The sequence below is a fragment of the Eurosta solidaginis genome, chromosome 2, assembly GCF_040869045.1.
Source record: "Eurosta solidaginis isolate ZX-2024a chromosome 2, ASM4086904v1, whole genome shotgun sequence".
Lineage (NCBI taxonomy): Eukaryota > Metazoa > Arthropoda > Insecta > Diptera > Tephritidae > Eurosta > Eurosta solidaginis.
In genome coordinates, this window is record NC_090320.1 from 202158759 (window position 1) to 202176692 (window position 17934).

Sequence of the window (17934 nt, forward strand, 5' to 3'; positions counted from 1 at the left end):
CCCTGATTATGTATGAACTTTTCTAGATAAGATTCTAGTCGTGTTTTTGTTTATACATAAATAAAACTTAACATTTACTGCTGTATTCCAGTAGTTACACCCCTAGTATCATAACGAAATACATACTTTTTTTGTGGTTGCAATATCGATCATTGTTACATATTTGCCAGTACGTTGTCGACAGATTTGGTGGTATAAGAACTATATCTCTATCACAACTTACTTACTAAATTAATTCTTTGGGCAATAAATCTATTATCTTCAACTGAAAGTTTTACAATGAAAAACTACTCCGATCGAAAACTTTTTTCCTGAACTTACATTTTTAAGGGGAAAAGGATGTAGATATTGGCTATATCTTTATTTAACAATATGGTTTTTTTTACGCTACTTAATTTTTTAATTTAAGTCTCAATACAACCCGGTTAAAATATAATCTAGGAAAATTCATACCTGACGGGGGTCCTAAGATAGGGAACTGTGTATAGAGCCTACATATTTGGGTCCTGATATGGTATGTACAGATGTGTGCCTATTTACGGGTATTGCTCCATATATTCTTAAAATGGCCTAGCTAGATTATCCTATGTGTATCCTGAATAAAAAATTCCTTCCATTATCTGGCTGGATAGAAAATTATTTCTGCTAATGCTTAAGGTTGCTATAGCCGATACGTGACAGCTTTGTCTAAGCAGTGAAATCTGAACACAAATTAATATATTTTACTGTTAAATCGTGAACTCTACACAAATGGTCTTCGAAAGTCTTCTATAGATTCTTTCATTCAAAAGGTATTCCAAGTTTACATAAAGGGCGAAAGTGTTTCGAAGAATGATTGCATAAAAAACTTTGAAACGATCATATTTTCTTACGACACAGTTCATAACATCGAATGATAAATCGGGATAGGTATATTAAAAGACCAGAAGAATTGACAAAGAAAAAAGAACAATATAAACTAATATTGTTTGCTGAATTAATTTTTTTAATATAATTGATAACCCGCCAAACTTGCTGTACTCACCCAATAAACCTGTAAGTCTGAGTTACATTAGATCTCAAGTTGAGAACTAACATATCTCTCAGTTCTCAAGCATTATTTCTCAACAGTCGCTCAACTAGAGAATCATAGCATTCTCAACTAATAGGTTATATTTGTTAAGCAATAAAGGCTGATTCTTTAAGTTTAGAAAATTATAGTTTTCTTCTAAACTTCAGCCTAGTTTATTTAAAATTTGAATTTCCTAACTCTTCTACTGTAGTGTTTGTTGTAGCGATAACTTAATTCTCCCCTTTGTGTTTTTTGTTGATGTTGGAAATTAAATAGAGGTATATGAATTTCTCATATTTAATAAAGGTTGGAAAATAATTGGAGAATGATGTATTCCAACTTGAGAAAAAAAATTCTCAAGGTTGAGGATATATTTGCTTTTATGTTCGTTGGGTAACTGTACTCTCAATGCGCTCAATCGAAACTTATCCTCTCCTACTGATAGTGAATGTTAATAAGGCGCTACTTTTCTTGAATCTTTGTGTACGTACATGTTCAGCCACATTAGGGATGCCTCGAAGTGAGTTTACAGGAATTAGAATCTGACCAGCCGCCGAATTCCAACCTTCGATAACGCTAAAACTCCATCAGCAAAAAAACATAAAACAATATCAAGTCAAACACGATATGCAACATTTAGTTCCGTACGGTTACGAGGAATAGCAGCCTAACTGCTTTACTTTTACATAGGACTTAGGCGGTTATTACAAACGACCACATGCTATTAAATGTTGCATGCTTTTCTGCGCACTTGATGTTCTTTTAAATTTTTTGGCGATGGAGTTTTAGCGTTAGAGAATGTTGGAATTCGGGGGCTACTTATTGTAGTAAGCTCTATTTATATTGCTTGTCAAAAACTACATTGTTACTGCATAAATGAAACTACATCTTACAGCTTATATCTAAGAGCTATTGATGGTCTTCGGTAGAGTCCAAAAAAAGGTTTCTAGGAAGAATTTATTATATGAAAAAATAGTATTGATTTTTTTACGTAGGTATGCACATTAGGGCGGGACGATTCCGGAACCTATAAAGTGCCCTCCAAATTACGATTCCCGAAAAATTGTTCTTGGGCATAGGTTCAAAATGCATTTCGTGGTTGCCCAAATGCCTTTTTATGAATAATTTTAATTTTGTATAGAATGTCCCGTGGCATGAAATAAAAATAAAAAACACACATGATGTATCAATATAATATGCAATTTTATTTTTGTTTTTAAGATATGTATAACCATATTTGCACAATGACAAAAAGCTCAAAATTGAAAGTTAAAAAAAGAGCAAGATATAAGAAGAAGAAGAAATGACTTTGGATATAAATTATCTATATTGATTATTATAATGAAAAAACTATTTTAATAACATCTCTAATGGAGACCAAAACTTATATGTTACTTATTTCAAGCTTTTAAGGGTTGAGATTGAAAAATGTGTCGCATGATTTTTAAGGACCACCCTTATGCAACATGCATATATTTACATATAGGAAATATGCATCTCATCGTCAAACGTAGCAACATGCAATGTTATTTATTTATAACAATGTGAGTACTTATCTTCACTATTATTAATTTACACAATTTATGTATACATATGTACATATATGAAATGAATTCCAAAATTTAAATTCATTTCACAAAAGTACTGCGTCGTAAACGTTTCCGTGTCTACTAGAATAATTAAAAGTGATAATATAAAAAAGAAAACCAAATTCCATTTTCGAAAATGTGGTTGATCGTCATAGCTGTAGTGTTAGTCGCCTTAACATGGCTCATACACAATCAATATAGCTATTGGACTCGTCACGGCGCACCAAGCGATATGCCAATTCCACCCTTCGGTTCGATGAAGGATACAGTGTTGGGTAAAAAGGCGCTCGGATTTGTCATACACGATATCTATAAACGTTATCAAGAACGTTTTGTTGGAATTTTTATACTATTTAAACCGACACTATTGATACGCGATCCAGAATTAGCGCGAAATATATTGGTACAAGATTTTAATAGCTTTCACGATCGTGGCACGGATACTAATGCCACTAAGGAATTGCTCTCACTACGTGGTGCAAGCTGGAAGACATTACGCGCAATGTTGAACCCACTTTTCTCTACGGGTAAAATTAAGGGTACATTACCCGTTGTAAATGAAGTAGGCGATCGCCTTGTAAATTATATAGAAACGCAATTAAAAAGTGATCGTAACAAATTGATTGATATGAAAGATGTAATGACAACGTAAGTTTGATGGTGAATTGCAAGGAAGCTCATTAAGCGTTTGTAAACTTTTATTGATAACTACGTTTTACCTTTTATTAGCTATGCAATCGATATTATTGGGAATGTATTCTTCGGTTTGGATGTGGATAGCTATAAAACCCCTAAAAACGAGCTTCGTATAATCAGTGAAGCATTCATCACACCGCTAACATGGATAGATTCTGCCCATTTGTTTGGACAGTTTGCTTGTACACCGTGAGTACATAAGTTTAGTGTTAACAAAAAAACGTGCACTTTTGAAGTTTGATGTGTAAGCATACGGCTTTCATTTTGGCTTCACTTCATATTTTGATTTTATAGATAAGCGATTCCGTTCTAACACTAGTTCGACTTCGATCTCGTTTCACATCTCGTTTCATTTTCGGTCCTGATCCTGGCTTTAATTTCGTTCTCGGTTTTTTTTCTCTACTTGAGTTTTGGGGGTTGGCTCGAGTACTGCTTCCGCTTTCAAATTCGTTTAAGTCCCAGTTTCAGTTCGGTTTCCGTTCTGGCTTTAGTCCAGTTTCGGTTCGGGTTCCATTTTCAGTTCGGTTTCGGTTTTGGCTCTGAGTATAGTTTGTGTATGGGTTTCGGTTACGGTATCAATTCAATTTGGATTTAATCTGGTTTCTGTTACTGTTTTAGTTCAGTTTGGATTTGGACTTCGGGTTTTGGTTATTTGGATAATGGTCCCGGTTTTTATTTTTGTTCGACTTTGGTCTTGGCTCTGCTCTGGGCTTAGCTTTCTTTTGATTTGGTCCGGTGCTTTCTAGATTCAGTTCCTTTTAATTTTGGCTTCGGCCCAGGTTACGCTATCCACTCCGCTTTCGGCTCTGTTTACGGTTTTGGTTATAATCCAGTTTCGGTGCCAGTTCCGGTTGCGGTTTCTGCTCGTGTTCTTATTGTTTCACTTCGGTTTCAGACAGGTTTTTGTTCCGGTTTCAGTTTCTCACCTTTCCTTTCCCTTGTTTTCATCTCCCTTTATTTTCTTGTTTTCTGTTTCTTTGCTTTCTTGTCATCTCCTTAATTTTTCTTTGAGTGTTTTGCTTGATTTTCCTGCAGCAATCTTTTCGATCCCTTTTTCTTTCAAGATTTTTTTTGCATTCTGTAAGCTATAGCCATTACTTTTATTTTTCCTTAAATTTTACGTTCAGGTTTACTTTTACTCTTACTTTAACTTTAACTTATATTTAACTTTAAGTTGAACTTAACTTTAACTTCAACTTTTATTTTTACATTTACTTTGGCTTTAGTTTTACTTTTACTTTAAATTTACTTTTACTTTTAGTTTTACCATTAGTTTTAGTTTTAGTTTTACTTTAACTCTTACTTTTAGTTTTAGTTTTACTCTTACTATGACTTTCACTTTTAGTTTTTTTTTACTTTTCTTTTACTTTAACTTTTACTTTTAACTTTACTTTAGCTTTAATTTTGACTTTTATATTTGATGAATTTCATATCAAAGGCTGAAAAAAACGTACATTTTGAACCCGACCCCCTCAGAATTTGATGAAATTTTGCATGGGGTTACATCTTACCCACCCAAACACAACCTCATTTTTAGAAATTGCATTTTCGAAAAATTGTGGGCGTGGCAAGGTATCGAAATATCCGAAAATATTAGAAAAATGACGATAATAGGTACTTTACCGATTTCAAAGATCTTCATACCATTAGAAAGGTATTGAAATAAACTTTCAAAAAAAAAACACTGTAAAAATTTTTAGTACACTGAAAAAAATTTTTTTTTTTTTAATAAAGTTTAAAACTGAAAAAACACTTCAAAGATCAAGCGATTTTGAAAAATAAAATTTTATTTTAGAAAGGTCTATTTAATATATATAACATATCTGAAAACTAAAATGGGGTTTTTTTTTTAATTTTTTTAATTAAATGCATCTCTTGGTTACTTTCTCATATTTGGATATCACGCGTAAATTAATCAACCGATTTAAAAAAATTTTATACCGTTAGAAAGGTATTAAAATCACCTTTGAAAACATATACTGTAAAGATTCTATATTACACTGAAAAAAAAATTTTTTTCAAACTGGGAAAACACTTCAAAGACCAAGCGATTTAAAAAAATTTTTTTTAGAAAGGTCGATTTAATATAAAAACTAGAATGGTGTTTTTTTTTCTTTTAAAAAAATGTATAAGTAAAACTATCTCTTGTTAACTTTTTTTCTATTTTGCTATTATTGTGTGACAAAAATGGTACCTAGCTATACTTTGGAAGTTATACAGATACAGATACTATGACTAAGTATTCTAATAGATTCGAACAAGAATCGTATTATCAAATTTTTTAGACACGCACAATAAATAGACATACACTTGATAAAGTTAATTTTTTATTTTTATTTATTTAGATTTAATATACAACTTGGCGCAGCTCATACAGCTAACTTTCGGAATATTTGCTTACTTACTAGTTTGTTCAGGTAAACTACGCCTGTCCATGCTAGAGCGTTTCACGTCCGAAAACTTTGTTTTATTTTTTTGTATATCTTTGCTAATTTTTATCAATTCGTAAGATAAATCATGCCCAAAAATGTCTTTAATTTCCTTAGATGTCATGGTGTTTGGTAATAGAGATAATATTTTTTGCTTATCCAAATTATTTGAGCAGTTTTCGATTTGATATTTCATGTTCTCCAAAATTTGTTCGTAGTAAGCTTTGATCTTCTTTAGGTCTTCTGATAAAGTTGACAGTGAACCACCTCCAAGTGAATCCGAAATAATTTGCGCAATTTGCTGTGTTTTTTTTTGCAGTATGAATCCCTTTCTAAAGATTTTCGCTTCATTGGCGATGGATGGCTTCCAAGATGAGGAATAACATGCTTATTTATATTGTCGACGAGTTCGTTGCGTTCGAGTGATTTAGTATAGCTGCTGCATGTTGGAACTTCCTTATACTCTTGATACAATTCACCGCTAGTCAAGATTTCTTTTGCCTCTTCACTTTCCGTTTCAGTAGAACGCTGATTATCAGCAATCTTGATAGCATCCTTAAGTTTAAAGCGACAACTTTCGCAAATACGGCAACGATGAATGTCGGAGACTGCTGGAAAATGCTCAGATATCAGCGCTGCTTCGTTTAAGCTAATGTTTCGAAGTCGAGAGGAACATTTTCTTGATAGCTGCACACATCTGTATTTATTAGTTGATTCCATATCAATGCCTAGTTTCGTTCTGGTCTGTGTCTATCCGTTGTGTTGTTTTTTATAGTCCATGGGTGCTGTGGCAGGTAATGTCAATCTATGTGTCCGTGGTAGGTAACGTTAATATGCGTGTGTGTGTGCGCGGTATTGATACGTCCGAATTGTTACCTTTTCCAAGGGTTGTTTCTAGACATAACGCTTGTTAGCTAAGCGGTAGGTTGAGGTAGGTAGAAATCGGTGATTTTTTCCGTTTGGTAAATTTTTCGTTTTTGCTTGTTCATTGTTACGTGTTTGGTTGCTGTACCTTCTGGCTTGTGCTGTTTTTTGTAAACTAGTTTTAAGGGTTCAAATATTTCGTCAGAGATAGTGTTGGTTTGTTCGTTTATTATCCTGCCGTCAAATGTTTTTAACTTGTATATCTCCATGTTCTCAAGTACATTGAGCCGCCGACCTTTTCCTTGTACGTGAAGTATTCGAGCCGTTGTTTTGATGTTAGCTGGGGCGCACCCCACTGGAATAAAAATTGTTTACAGTGTATTTTTCCAAAGGTGATTTTAATACCTTTCTAACGGTATAAAAATTTTTGAAATCAGTTTACGCGTGATATCAAAATATCAGAAAGTAACCAAGAGATGCATTTACTTAAATAAATTTAAAAAAAAGAAAAAAAACACCCTTCTAGTTTTCAGATATGTTATATATATTAAATCTACCTTTCTAAAAAAAATTTTTTTTAATCGCTTGGTCTTTGAAGTGTTTTCCCAGTTTGAAAAAAAAAATTTAGAAAAAAATTAAAAATTTTTTTTTCTTTCAGTGTAATATAGAATCTTTACAGTATATGTTTTCAAAGGTGATTTTAATACCTTTCTAACGGTATACAAATTTTTCAAATTGGTTGATTAATTTACACGTGATATCCAAATATGAGAAAGTAGCCAAGAGATGCATTTAATTAAAAAAATTAAAAAAAAAAACCCCATTTTAGTTTTCAGATATGTTATATATATTAAATAGGCCTTTCTAAAATAAAATTTTATTTTTCAAAATCGCTTGATCTTTGAAGTGTTTTTTCAGTTTGAAACTTTATTTAAAAAAACATTTTTTTTTCAGTGTACTAAAAATTTCTCAGTGTATTTTTTCGAAATCTTATTTCAATACCTTTCTAATGGTATGAAGATCTTTGAAATCGGTAAAGCCATTCCGTAGTAATCACACTTTAAAAGTACCTATTATCGGTATTTTTCTAATATTTTCGGATATTTCGATACCTTGCCACGCCCAAAATTTTTCGAAAATGCAATTTCTAAAAATGAGGTTGTGTTTGGGTAATCCCATGCAAAATTTCATCAAATTCTGAGGGGGTCGGGTTCAACGCATATTGGATTTGATATGAAATTCATCATTTAATTTAATTTTTACTTTTCCTTGTAGCTATACCTTTACTTTTAGTTTCACTTTCACCTTTACTTTTAATATTACTTTTACTTTTTTTTTTTTAATTTTACTTTTACTTCTACTTTTAATTTTACTTTTCCTTTACTTTTATCTTACTTTTACTTTTACTTTAACTTTTACTTTACTTTTACTTTTACCTTTGCCTTTACTTTTAGTTTAGGTTTTACCTTTACCATTACATTTTATTATACTCAGCTGAGCAGAGCTCACAGAGTATATTAACTTTGTTCGCATAACGGTAATCCGTAACGGCATAAACTAATCGAGATAGATATAGACTTCTATATATCAAAATGATCTGGGTGAAAAAAGAAATTCATTTAGCCATGTCCGTCCGTCCGTCCCTCCGTCTGTAAACACGATAACTTGAGTAAATTTTGAGGTATCTTCATGAAATTTGGTATGTAGGTTAATTTTACTTTTACTTTTAATTTTACTTTTCCTTTACTTTTATTTTGCTTTTACTTTTACTTTTACATTAACTTTTACTTTACTTTTAATTTTACTTTTACTTTTACCTTTACCTTTACTTTTAGTTTAGGTTTTACCTTTACCATTATATTTTATTATACTCAGCTGAGCAGAGCTCACAGAATATATTAACTTTGTTCGCATAACGGTAATCCGTAACGGCATAAACTAATCGAGATAGATATAAACTTCTATATATCAAAATGATCTGGGGGAGGAAATTCATTTAGCCATGTCCGTCCGTCCGTAAACACGATAACTTGAGTAAATTTTGAGGTATCTTGATGAAATTTGGTATGTAGGTTGCTGGGCGCTCATCCCAAATCTCTATTTAAAATGAACGAAATCGGATTACAACCACGCCCACTTTTTCGATATCGAAAATTTCGAAAAACCGAAAAAGTGCATTAATTCATTACCAAAGACGGATAAAGCGATGAAACTTGGTAGGTGCGTTGACCTTTGACGCAAAATTGAAAATTAGAAAAATTTTGGACAATGGGCGTGGCACCGCCCACTTTTAAAAGAAGGTAATTAAAAAGTTTGAAAGCTGTAATTTGGCAGTCGTTGAAGATATCATGATGAAATTTGGTAGGCACGTTACTCCTATTACTATATGTCTGCTAAATAAAAACTAGCGAAATCGGATGACGAACACGCCCACTTATAAAAAAAAAATTTTTTTAGTCAAATTTTAACAAAAAATTTAATATCTTTACAGTATAAAAGTAAATTATGTCAACATTCGACTCCAGTAATGATACGGTGCAACAAAATACAAAGATAAACAAAATTTCAAAATGGGCGTAACTCAGCCCTTTTTCATTTAGTTCGTCTAGAATACTTTTATGCCATAAGTCGAACAAAAATTTACCAATCCCTGTAAAATTTGGTAGTGACATAGACTCTATGACGATAACTGTTTTCTGTGAAAAAGGGCGAAATCGGTTAAAGCCACGCCCAGTTTTTATACACAGTCAACCGTCTGTCTTTCCGCTCGGCCGTTAAAACGATAACTTAAGCAAAAAACGATATATCTTAACTAAACTTAATTCACGTTCTTATCTGAAGTCACTTTATCTTGGTATAAAATATGGCCGAAATCCGACTATGACCACGCCCACTTTTCCGATATCGAATATTACAAAAAATGAAAAAAATTCCATAATTCTGTACCAAATATGAAAAAAGAGATGAAACATGGTAATTGGATTGGTTTATTGACGCAAAATATAACTTTAGAAAAAACTTTGTAAAATGGGTGTGACACCTGCCATATTAAGTAGAAGAAAATGAAAAAGTTCTGCATGGCGAAATCAAAAGCCCTTGGAATCTTGGCAGGAATACTGTTCGTGGTATGACATATATAAATAAATTAGCGGTACCCGACAGAAGATGTTCTGGGTCACTCCCTTTTAAAACCCTTATTAGTACCTTTAATTTGATACCCATATCGTACAAACACATTCTAGAGTCACCCCTGGTCCACGTTTATGGCGATATCTAAAAAGGCGTCCACATATAGAACTAAGGCCCACTCCTTTTTAAAATACTCATTAACACCTTTCATTTGATACCCATATCGTACAAAAAAATTCTAGAGTCACCCCTGACCCACCTTTATGGCGATATCTCGAAAAGGCATCCACCTATAGAACTAAGGCCCACTCCCTTTTAAAATACTCATTAACACCTTTCATTTGATACCCATATCGTACAAACAAATTCTAGATTCACCCCTGGTCCACCTTTATGGCGATATCTTGAAAAGGCGTCCACATATAGAACTAAGGCCCACGCCCTTTTAAAATACTCATTAATACCTTTCATTGGATACCCATATCGTACAAATCCAGGGTTACCCTAGGTTCTTTTTATAACATGATGATTTTCCCTTACTTTGTCTCCACAGCTCTCAACTGAGTATGTAGTGTTCGGTTACACCCGAACTTAGCCTTCCTTACTTGTTACATTTACTTTTGGCTTTAGTTTTACCTTTACTTCTAAATTTACTTTTACTTTTAGTTTTACCATTGGTTTTAGTTTTAGTTTTACTTTAACTTTTACTTTTAGTTTTAGTTTTACTCTTACTATTACTTTCACTTTTACTTTTTTTTACTTTTCTTTTACTTTAACTTTAACTTTTAACTTTGCTTTAGCTTTAACTTTGACTTTACCTTTACTTTTAGTTTCACTTTCACTTTTACTTTTATTTTTTCTTTTACTTTTACTTTTTCTTTTATTTTTACTTTTACTTTTCCTTTTACTTTTAATTTTACTTTTCCTTTACTTTTACTTTTACTTTTGCTTTTACTTTTACTTTTACTTTTACTTTTACTTTTGCTTTTACATTTACTTTTACTTTTAATTTTAATTTTACCTTTACTTTTACTTTTAAATTTACTTTTACTTTTACCTTTACCTTTACTTTTACTTTTAGTTTCGGGTTTACTTTTACCATTATATTTTATTTTACTTTTACTGGTAATTTTCATTTTACTTTCACTTTTACTTTTACCTTTTTTGTACTTTTATATTTACTTTTACTTTTGGTTTAGCTTTTACTTTTCCGATTTCGTTCATTTCCGGTAACTGATTTTGTCTCCGATTGCTTTCATATCGACTCAATCATGTACATTGCTCCTAAATTATACCTACACCTTCATATATATATATACATCCAGGATTTCCCCATAACGTGAAAAATATTTGATGGTTTACAGCCAGTGTATAATTTCTAATGATTTTCCTTTAATGAGCTTTTTTGGCCGATATATAGAAGACAAAAAATACAGTGTTTTCTATTTTGCGGCACGTTTCGATCCTTTTATACATCCTCATCGGGAAGTCGGACCTTTTTATACTCAGTTGAGCAAAGCTCACAAAGTATATTAACTTTGATTGGATAACGGTTGGCTGTACAGGTATAAAGGATTCGAGATAGATATCGACTTCCATATATCAAAATCATCAGGATCCAAAAAAAATTTGATTGAGCCATGTCCGTCCGTCCGTCCGTCCGTTAACACGATAACTTGAGTAACTTTTGAGGTATCGTGATGAAATTTGGTAAGTAGGTTCCTGAGCACTCATCTCAGATCGCTATTTAAAATGAACAATATCGGACTATAACCACGCCCACTTTTTCGATATCGAAAATTTCGAAAAACAGAAAAAGTGCGATAATTCATTACCAAACACGAATAAAGGGATGAAACTTGGTAGGTGAGTTGAACTTACGACGCAGAATAGAAAATTATTAAATTTTGGACAATGGGCGTAGCACCGCACACTTTTAAGAGAAGGTAATTTAAAAGTTTTGCAAGCTGTAATTTGCTAGTCGTTGAATATATCATTATGAAATTTCTATTACTATATGTATGCTTAATAAAAACTAGCAAAATCGGAGAACGACCACGCCCACTTTTAAAAAAAAATTTTTAAAGTCAAATTTTAACAAAAATTTATTATCTTTACAGTATATAAGTAAATTATGTGAACATTCAACTCCAGTAATGATATGGTGCAACAAAATGCAAAAATAAAAGAAAATTTCAAAATGGGCGTGGCTCCACCCTTTTTCATTTAATTTTTCTAGGATACTTTTAATGCCATAAGTCGAACAAAAATTTACCAATCCTTGTGAAATTTGGTAGGGGCTTAGATTCTGGGACGATAACTTATTTCTGTGAAAAAGGATGAATTCGGTTGAAGCCACGCCCAGTTTTTATACACAGTCGACCGCCTGTCCTTCCGCTCGGCTGTTAACACGATAACTTGAGCAAAAATCCATATATATCTTTACTAAACTCAGTTCACGTACTTATCTGAACTCACTTTGTATTGGTATAAAAAATGGCCGAAATCGGACTATGACCACGCCCACTTTATCGATATCGAAAATTACGAAAAATGAAAAAAATGCCATAATTCTATACCAAATACGAAAAAAGGGATGAAACATGGTATTTGGATTAGTTTATTGACGCAAAATATAACTTTTGAAAAAAACTTTGTAAAATGGGTGTGACACCTACCATATTAAGTAGAATGAAATGAAAAAGTTCTGCAGGGCGAAATAAAAAACCCCTGAAATCTTGGCAGGAATACTGTTCGTGGTATTATATATATAAATAAATTAGCGGTATCCAACAGATGATGTTCTGGGTCACCCTGGTCCACATTTTGGTCGATATCTGGAAAACGCCTTCACATATACAACTTCCACCACTCCCTTTTAAAATCCTCATTAATACCTTTAATTTGATACCCATATCGTACAAACACATTCTAAAGTCACCCCTGGTCCACCTTTATAGCGATATATCGAAAAGGCGTCCACCTATAGAACTAAACCTTTTAAAATACTCATTAACACCTTTCATTTTATACCCATATCGTACAAACATATTCTAGATTCACCCCTGGTCCACCTTTATAGCTTTATCTCGAGAAGGCGTCCACCTATAGAACTAAGGCCCACTGCCTTTTAAAATACTCATTAATACCTTTCGTTTGATACCCATATTGTACAAACAAATTCTAGGGTCACCCCTGGTCCACCTTTATGGCGATATCTCGAAACGGCGTCCACCTATGGGAATAAGGATCACTCCCTTTTAAAATACTCATTAACACCTTTCTTTTGATACCCATATCGTACAAACAAATTCTAGAGTCAACCCTGATCCACCTTTATGGCGATATCCCTACATGGCGTCCACCTATAGAACTATGGCCCACTCCCTCTTAAAATACTCTTTAATACCTTTCATTTGATACACATGTCATACAAACACATTCCAGGGTTACCCTCGGTTCATTTTCCTACATGGTTATTTTCCCTTATGTTGCTACCATAGCTCTCAACTGAGTATGTAATTTTCGGTTACACCCGAACTTAACCTTCCTTACTTGTTCAGCTATCGTTTTATGTTTTATTGCAATAAATCAGACTCTCCGATGACGATACATAAAAAGCATCGAAACGGTTATATATCGGCCTAAAAGCTCCTCAAAGGGGAAAATATTTATTTTTAATATCCCTTTCAACTTTCCATTATATGTAGATTAGCTAAATTTATTGATTTATTCGGTTACGTACCAACACCTTTTACGCTTGTACGTAAGCTTATCAAACATACTGTGGACTATCGTGAAAAAAATGATGTAGTACGTCGTGATTTCTTACAACTACTTATACAACTACGTAATTCAGGTAAAATTAACGACGATGATAATTGGTATGTCGAAACAGCTGCAGAAGAATTCAAATCTATGTCGATCGATATGATAGCTGATCAATGCTCACTTTTCTATATCGCCGGAAGCGAGACGACATCTGTTACTTCAGCTTTTACACTCTATGAGCTTTCTATGTATCCAGAACTTTTGAAAACTGCAGTTGAAGAAGTTGATTCCGTATTGGCAAGGCATAATTTGAAACCGGGAGATCCATTTACTTATGAGGCTTTACAAGATATGAAATTTATTGAGTTATGCATTATGGGTAAGTATTTAAGTGTGTGATTTAAGATAAGCCTGTCATTGGAGGCGATGGAATTCCCATTCACACGCCCAGGTTATGAGAAAATACTAGGTAACAAACAGCCTGGGATGAGATATCTTTTCTTGATGGGGACAACGGCAAAGGTTTTGCTTTGGGGAAGAGACTGCGTACTGTCTCTTCACTGTCATGCAGATTGGTACCGCGCGCCCTGCCGCGCATCACATCAAGGTAAGGTGTTCAATATAACATTTATTTAGCATCTGTGGATGAGGCAGCCGAAACTTGAAAGACATACAATAATTGCCACCACCATGTCAACCGAAATATATTGCCATCTATAGTAAAATGTTACCCGCACGTGGAACTTTTATATAATAACTTTTGAACCATTGCCCCTGGAAATTTTCAAAACGGCTCTTTTTTAGGTAATGATACCTCTATTGGCAGGGGAATACACTTGCTGAAGAGATCATAGAGTTCCAGAGAGCTCGAAAAATGCCTGGTATGAAGAATAATGTCATTCCGGTTCGGAAAACAAGTCCGCTACCAACAAAAAGGTTTTAAAACTGGAGGCATTATTCTGCAGGAATGCATATTGCAACCTGGTAGCCGATATACAGAGTGTGTTTAAGTTATAGAGGGTACACTTCTCATTGCTATATATCGGTGGAGATGATAAACCTGATACCAATTCGACTATGACGAAGTGAGAATAGCAAAACATATAGAGTAGATAATGAGCGCGATATACCCCTCAGGGAGATTTTGGCTGAGCTTCTCCTCTAATTAGCGAAGAAGTAAAGGGCATGCACCATTCTATGAAAAATATGGTCAGAAGAATGCATGTCTTCAGATTAGAATTTACTTAAGTGGGCTCTGAGCAATCCACTACAAAGATAATCACAAAAACCACTCATGTTGCATATTAAGTTTTATATCATTCAGCAAAACGATGGACCTCATAAGGCATAAGGCTAACCACAAATTGTCATCAAAGTTCTCTAACGGGAGTCCAGGAAACTAACAGTTTGAACATGGGGTGAAGTTGCTGTTAGCGTACGCTCCACATTACAATTGAAAAGATGGTTGGTGTCATGTGGGGACACATCGCACGCAGAATATACATTACGTATGTCGGGGTTGATTCTGGACAAGTGACTCTTCTTCTGCAAGGGTTGGATAGTGTATATTTATAACGGGCTTCACCGGGCGCGATCTAGAAAAGGTATTCTGGGTGGATTAGACTTTGGGCCTCCTTATACCTATGTGGATCAAACGGCTGCGTAAGCTTACGCATATACTACCTTACCCCTCGTGGAGCAGTTTTTTGCTAGGGTGTCATTTAAAAGACCTTCCTGAGGAATCGACCACTCCAGCGACTCCCCGTCGCCCTATTTCGGTAATCTGATTGATGGAGAAGATAGCTCTAGAAACAGATCTAAGCTGAAATGACACATCTATTATAAGAACATGAAATTTTATGTGTATCCTAATGATATTGATATCATTGGTCTCAACAAACGTGCTCTGGTTTGTATAAAAAGGCAAAAAAGGTGTGTCTTGCAGTGAACTAGGGAAATATGTAGTACCTGCTAATGTCGAAGAAAGAATCGTTACATTCGCACTTCGGCCTCGGCTGTTAATGAAACAGGATTCGCCACGGGTAGGTGAGGTTGAGAATTGGGTTCGAGAAGCTATATACAGCGCTGGCAACCCCTTGAATCATATTGATATTTTAGTCGCCTCTTATGATAGGCATACCTACCGCGGGTATAACCTAAGCTTCCTAATCTGTTGGGGCGTCATCCTAACTGTCTTGAAGTATGGCTGGAAGTCATGGACAGTGTTGAGAGAAGATGGATTGGAAAATGTATGTTCCTGATAATGAAGCCAACGGCGTGTATCCAAGGAGGTTAAATGATGAACCATATGAGCTTTATGCAGCCTGAGAGGTTAAAAGCGAAGTAATGATGAGTATGAGGATTATATAGGGCTTGCCAATTATACACTGAACATGATTATTTTAAAACTAATAAAACTCTCTATACATTTTCAGAAACCATTCGTAAATATCCTGGCCTACCATTCATAAATCGCGAATGCACAAAAGACTACAAAATACCCGACTCCTATTACACCATAAAGAAAGGAACAGCTATTATGATCTCAACCCTTGGTTTACACTACGATCCCGAATATTTTGAGGATCCCATAAGATACAATCCATACCGTTTTGCAGAAGAGCGGCGAAATTATAAAGCGGAGGCATATTTACCTTTCGGTGAGGGACCACGTCATTGTATAGGTAAGTTTGTTACACACACAAAACAAAAAATCTTTAATATCTTAGAGTTTATTTTCTAAATGACTTATAGCCAAACGCATGGGCAGCGTTAACTCGAAAATTGCGATTGTAAAGATTCTTGCTAGTTTTAATATAGAGCCAAATGAACGCAAGGAGATCGAGTTCGAGTTTACATCAGGCGTTGCAATTATAGCTAAAGGTGGACTTAAGATGAAGCTGTCAATGAAAGCTGAATGAAATCTTAGATGTACTCATATACTTATGTGCATTAAGCAACTGTTAACAAATTTACTAACTTAAAGTATTTTTAATATAACTTACTTTAAGAGAAAATCTCAAATCTATCGTACATTTGCATGTGATGTGATTTTCTCCTCAATATAGTCGGGAGATGTAAGGTGAGCATGGATAGTGTAGTAAGAGTTAGATGACGTTACGGTAAGAGCTCTCTCCTCCAAGCGGAACAGAAAATGGGTTATTTGAGCTGCTCGCTAATGCTGCATATCGTAGTTAACTGCTATAAAGACTGCAATGCAAACACCCTCGCGAGCAGCTTACTGCGACATCTATTTGGAGTATATAGCACAAAAATCACACGTTTTATTTTGTTCGTCGCAGATAACTGTACCTGTGGCGAGAACTGTGAACAGGCATGCTTGCGAACGAGACGTAGATATCATCACCAAGATCGCTCCAATGAGCGGAAAATTTGGTAAATATCGGTACCCTGGTGAATATATCTGTAAGTGCTATCAAGTAAAAAGGCATAGCTGTCAAAAATCTTCCACAAAAAGCGAAGTCAACTGAGCCACCCTGGGGAGAGGAAATCAAAATTCGAAATTTATTTAGATAAATAGCAGGATCACAACGTTGTTGTTGCATTTGCATGTAACATTTTTATCGGGATATGGATCAGCATTCATTGGAACTCAGCTACAGTCAATGCGATTTCTTCGAAGAGGTCGCTATGATTTACTGTGAATTTTGAGTCTCTGTGACAAATAATAGGTTTGTGAATATTGCCTACTCTAAAATAACTGGTCATTTTAAAGTTCGCTTCCTTCCTTTCGTGTCAACCTTCGATATCGGTATTAATACCTTCTTGTTCGGAGATATTATAAAAGTACATTCGAATAACATGGCCTAGTAGAGTAGTGGTGTCTGTATATTTGCGTAATAAAAAGAGGGCGTTCCGACGAGCTATTCAGCTCTGGATCAAGACCAAATCTCACTGGAAAGATCCGGATCAGTTATATAAGAGTTGACAGTACTCAACTCATGTACACACATAGTAGGTTGCCTGTTATTTACAAACTTTAGTTCCAGAATCGTCCCTAAAGCTTTAGTTTGAAACTCAAAACAAATCAAAGTTCATATAAATACAAGGCGCGATATACCTCCGAAGATAATTGACTCCGATCTTCTTATCTACGTCGTGGTCCTTTAAATTTTCCCTACAAATTGGCGGCACGGGACCTACATGTCCAACACTTACTCCGAACATCATCTGCAAGGCAGATAATTTTTCACTGAAAAGCTTTTTATGACAGAAATGCACTTGGAGTGTTTGCCAAATCACTGCAAAAGGGCAATCCTGCTTAGAAAAACTTTAGTCTATTAGGAAAAACTCGCTTCTAAGTTTTTGAAATTGCTTTGCTCGGAAGTTGAGCCCAACATCTTCGGTGTGGTAGGCGAAGCACGCTGGACCTAATAACAATCTT

The 17934-nt window shown here is 34.4% G+C and overlaps 2 protein-coding genes across 8 annotated transcripts in view; one reads left to right on the forward strand and one right to left on the reverse strand.

Annotated features, from left to right (window-relative positions):
• MESR3 (misexpression suppressor of ras 3) overlaps positions 1-17934 on the reverse strand; it is a 398359-nt gene that overhangs the window by 67155 nt on the left and 313270 nt on the right. The window lies entirely within an intron of this gene.
• LOC137240516 (probable cytochrome P450 6d2) lies at positions 2679-16564 on the forward strand. Its single transcript, XM_067766918.1, has 5 exons — positions 2679-3288; positions 3370-3525; positions 13469-13908; positions 15965-16213; positions 16284-16564. Exons 1-5 carry the CDS (start codon positions 2777-2779, stop codon positions 16448-16450), a joined length of 1524 nt encoding a protein of 507 aa, XP_067623019.1. The 5' UTR covers positions 2679-2776; the 3' UTR covers positions 16451-16564.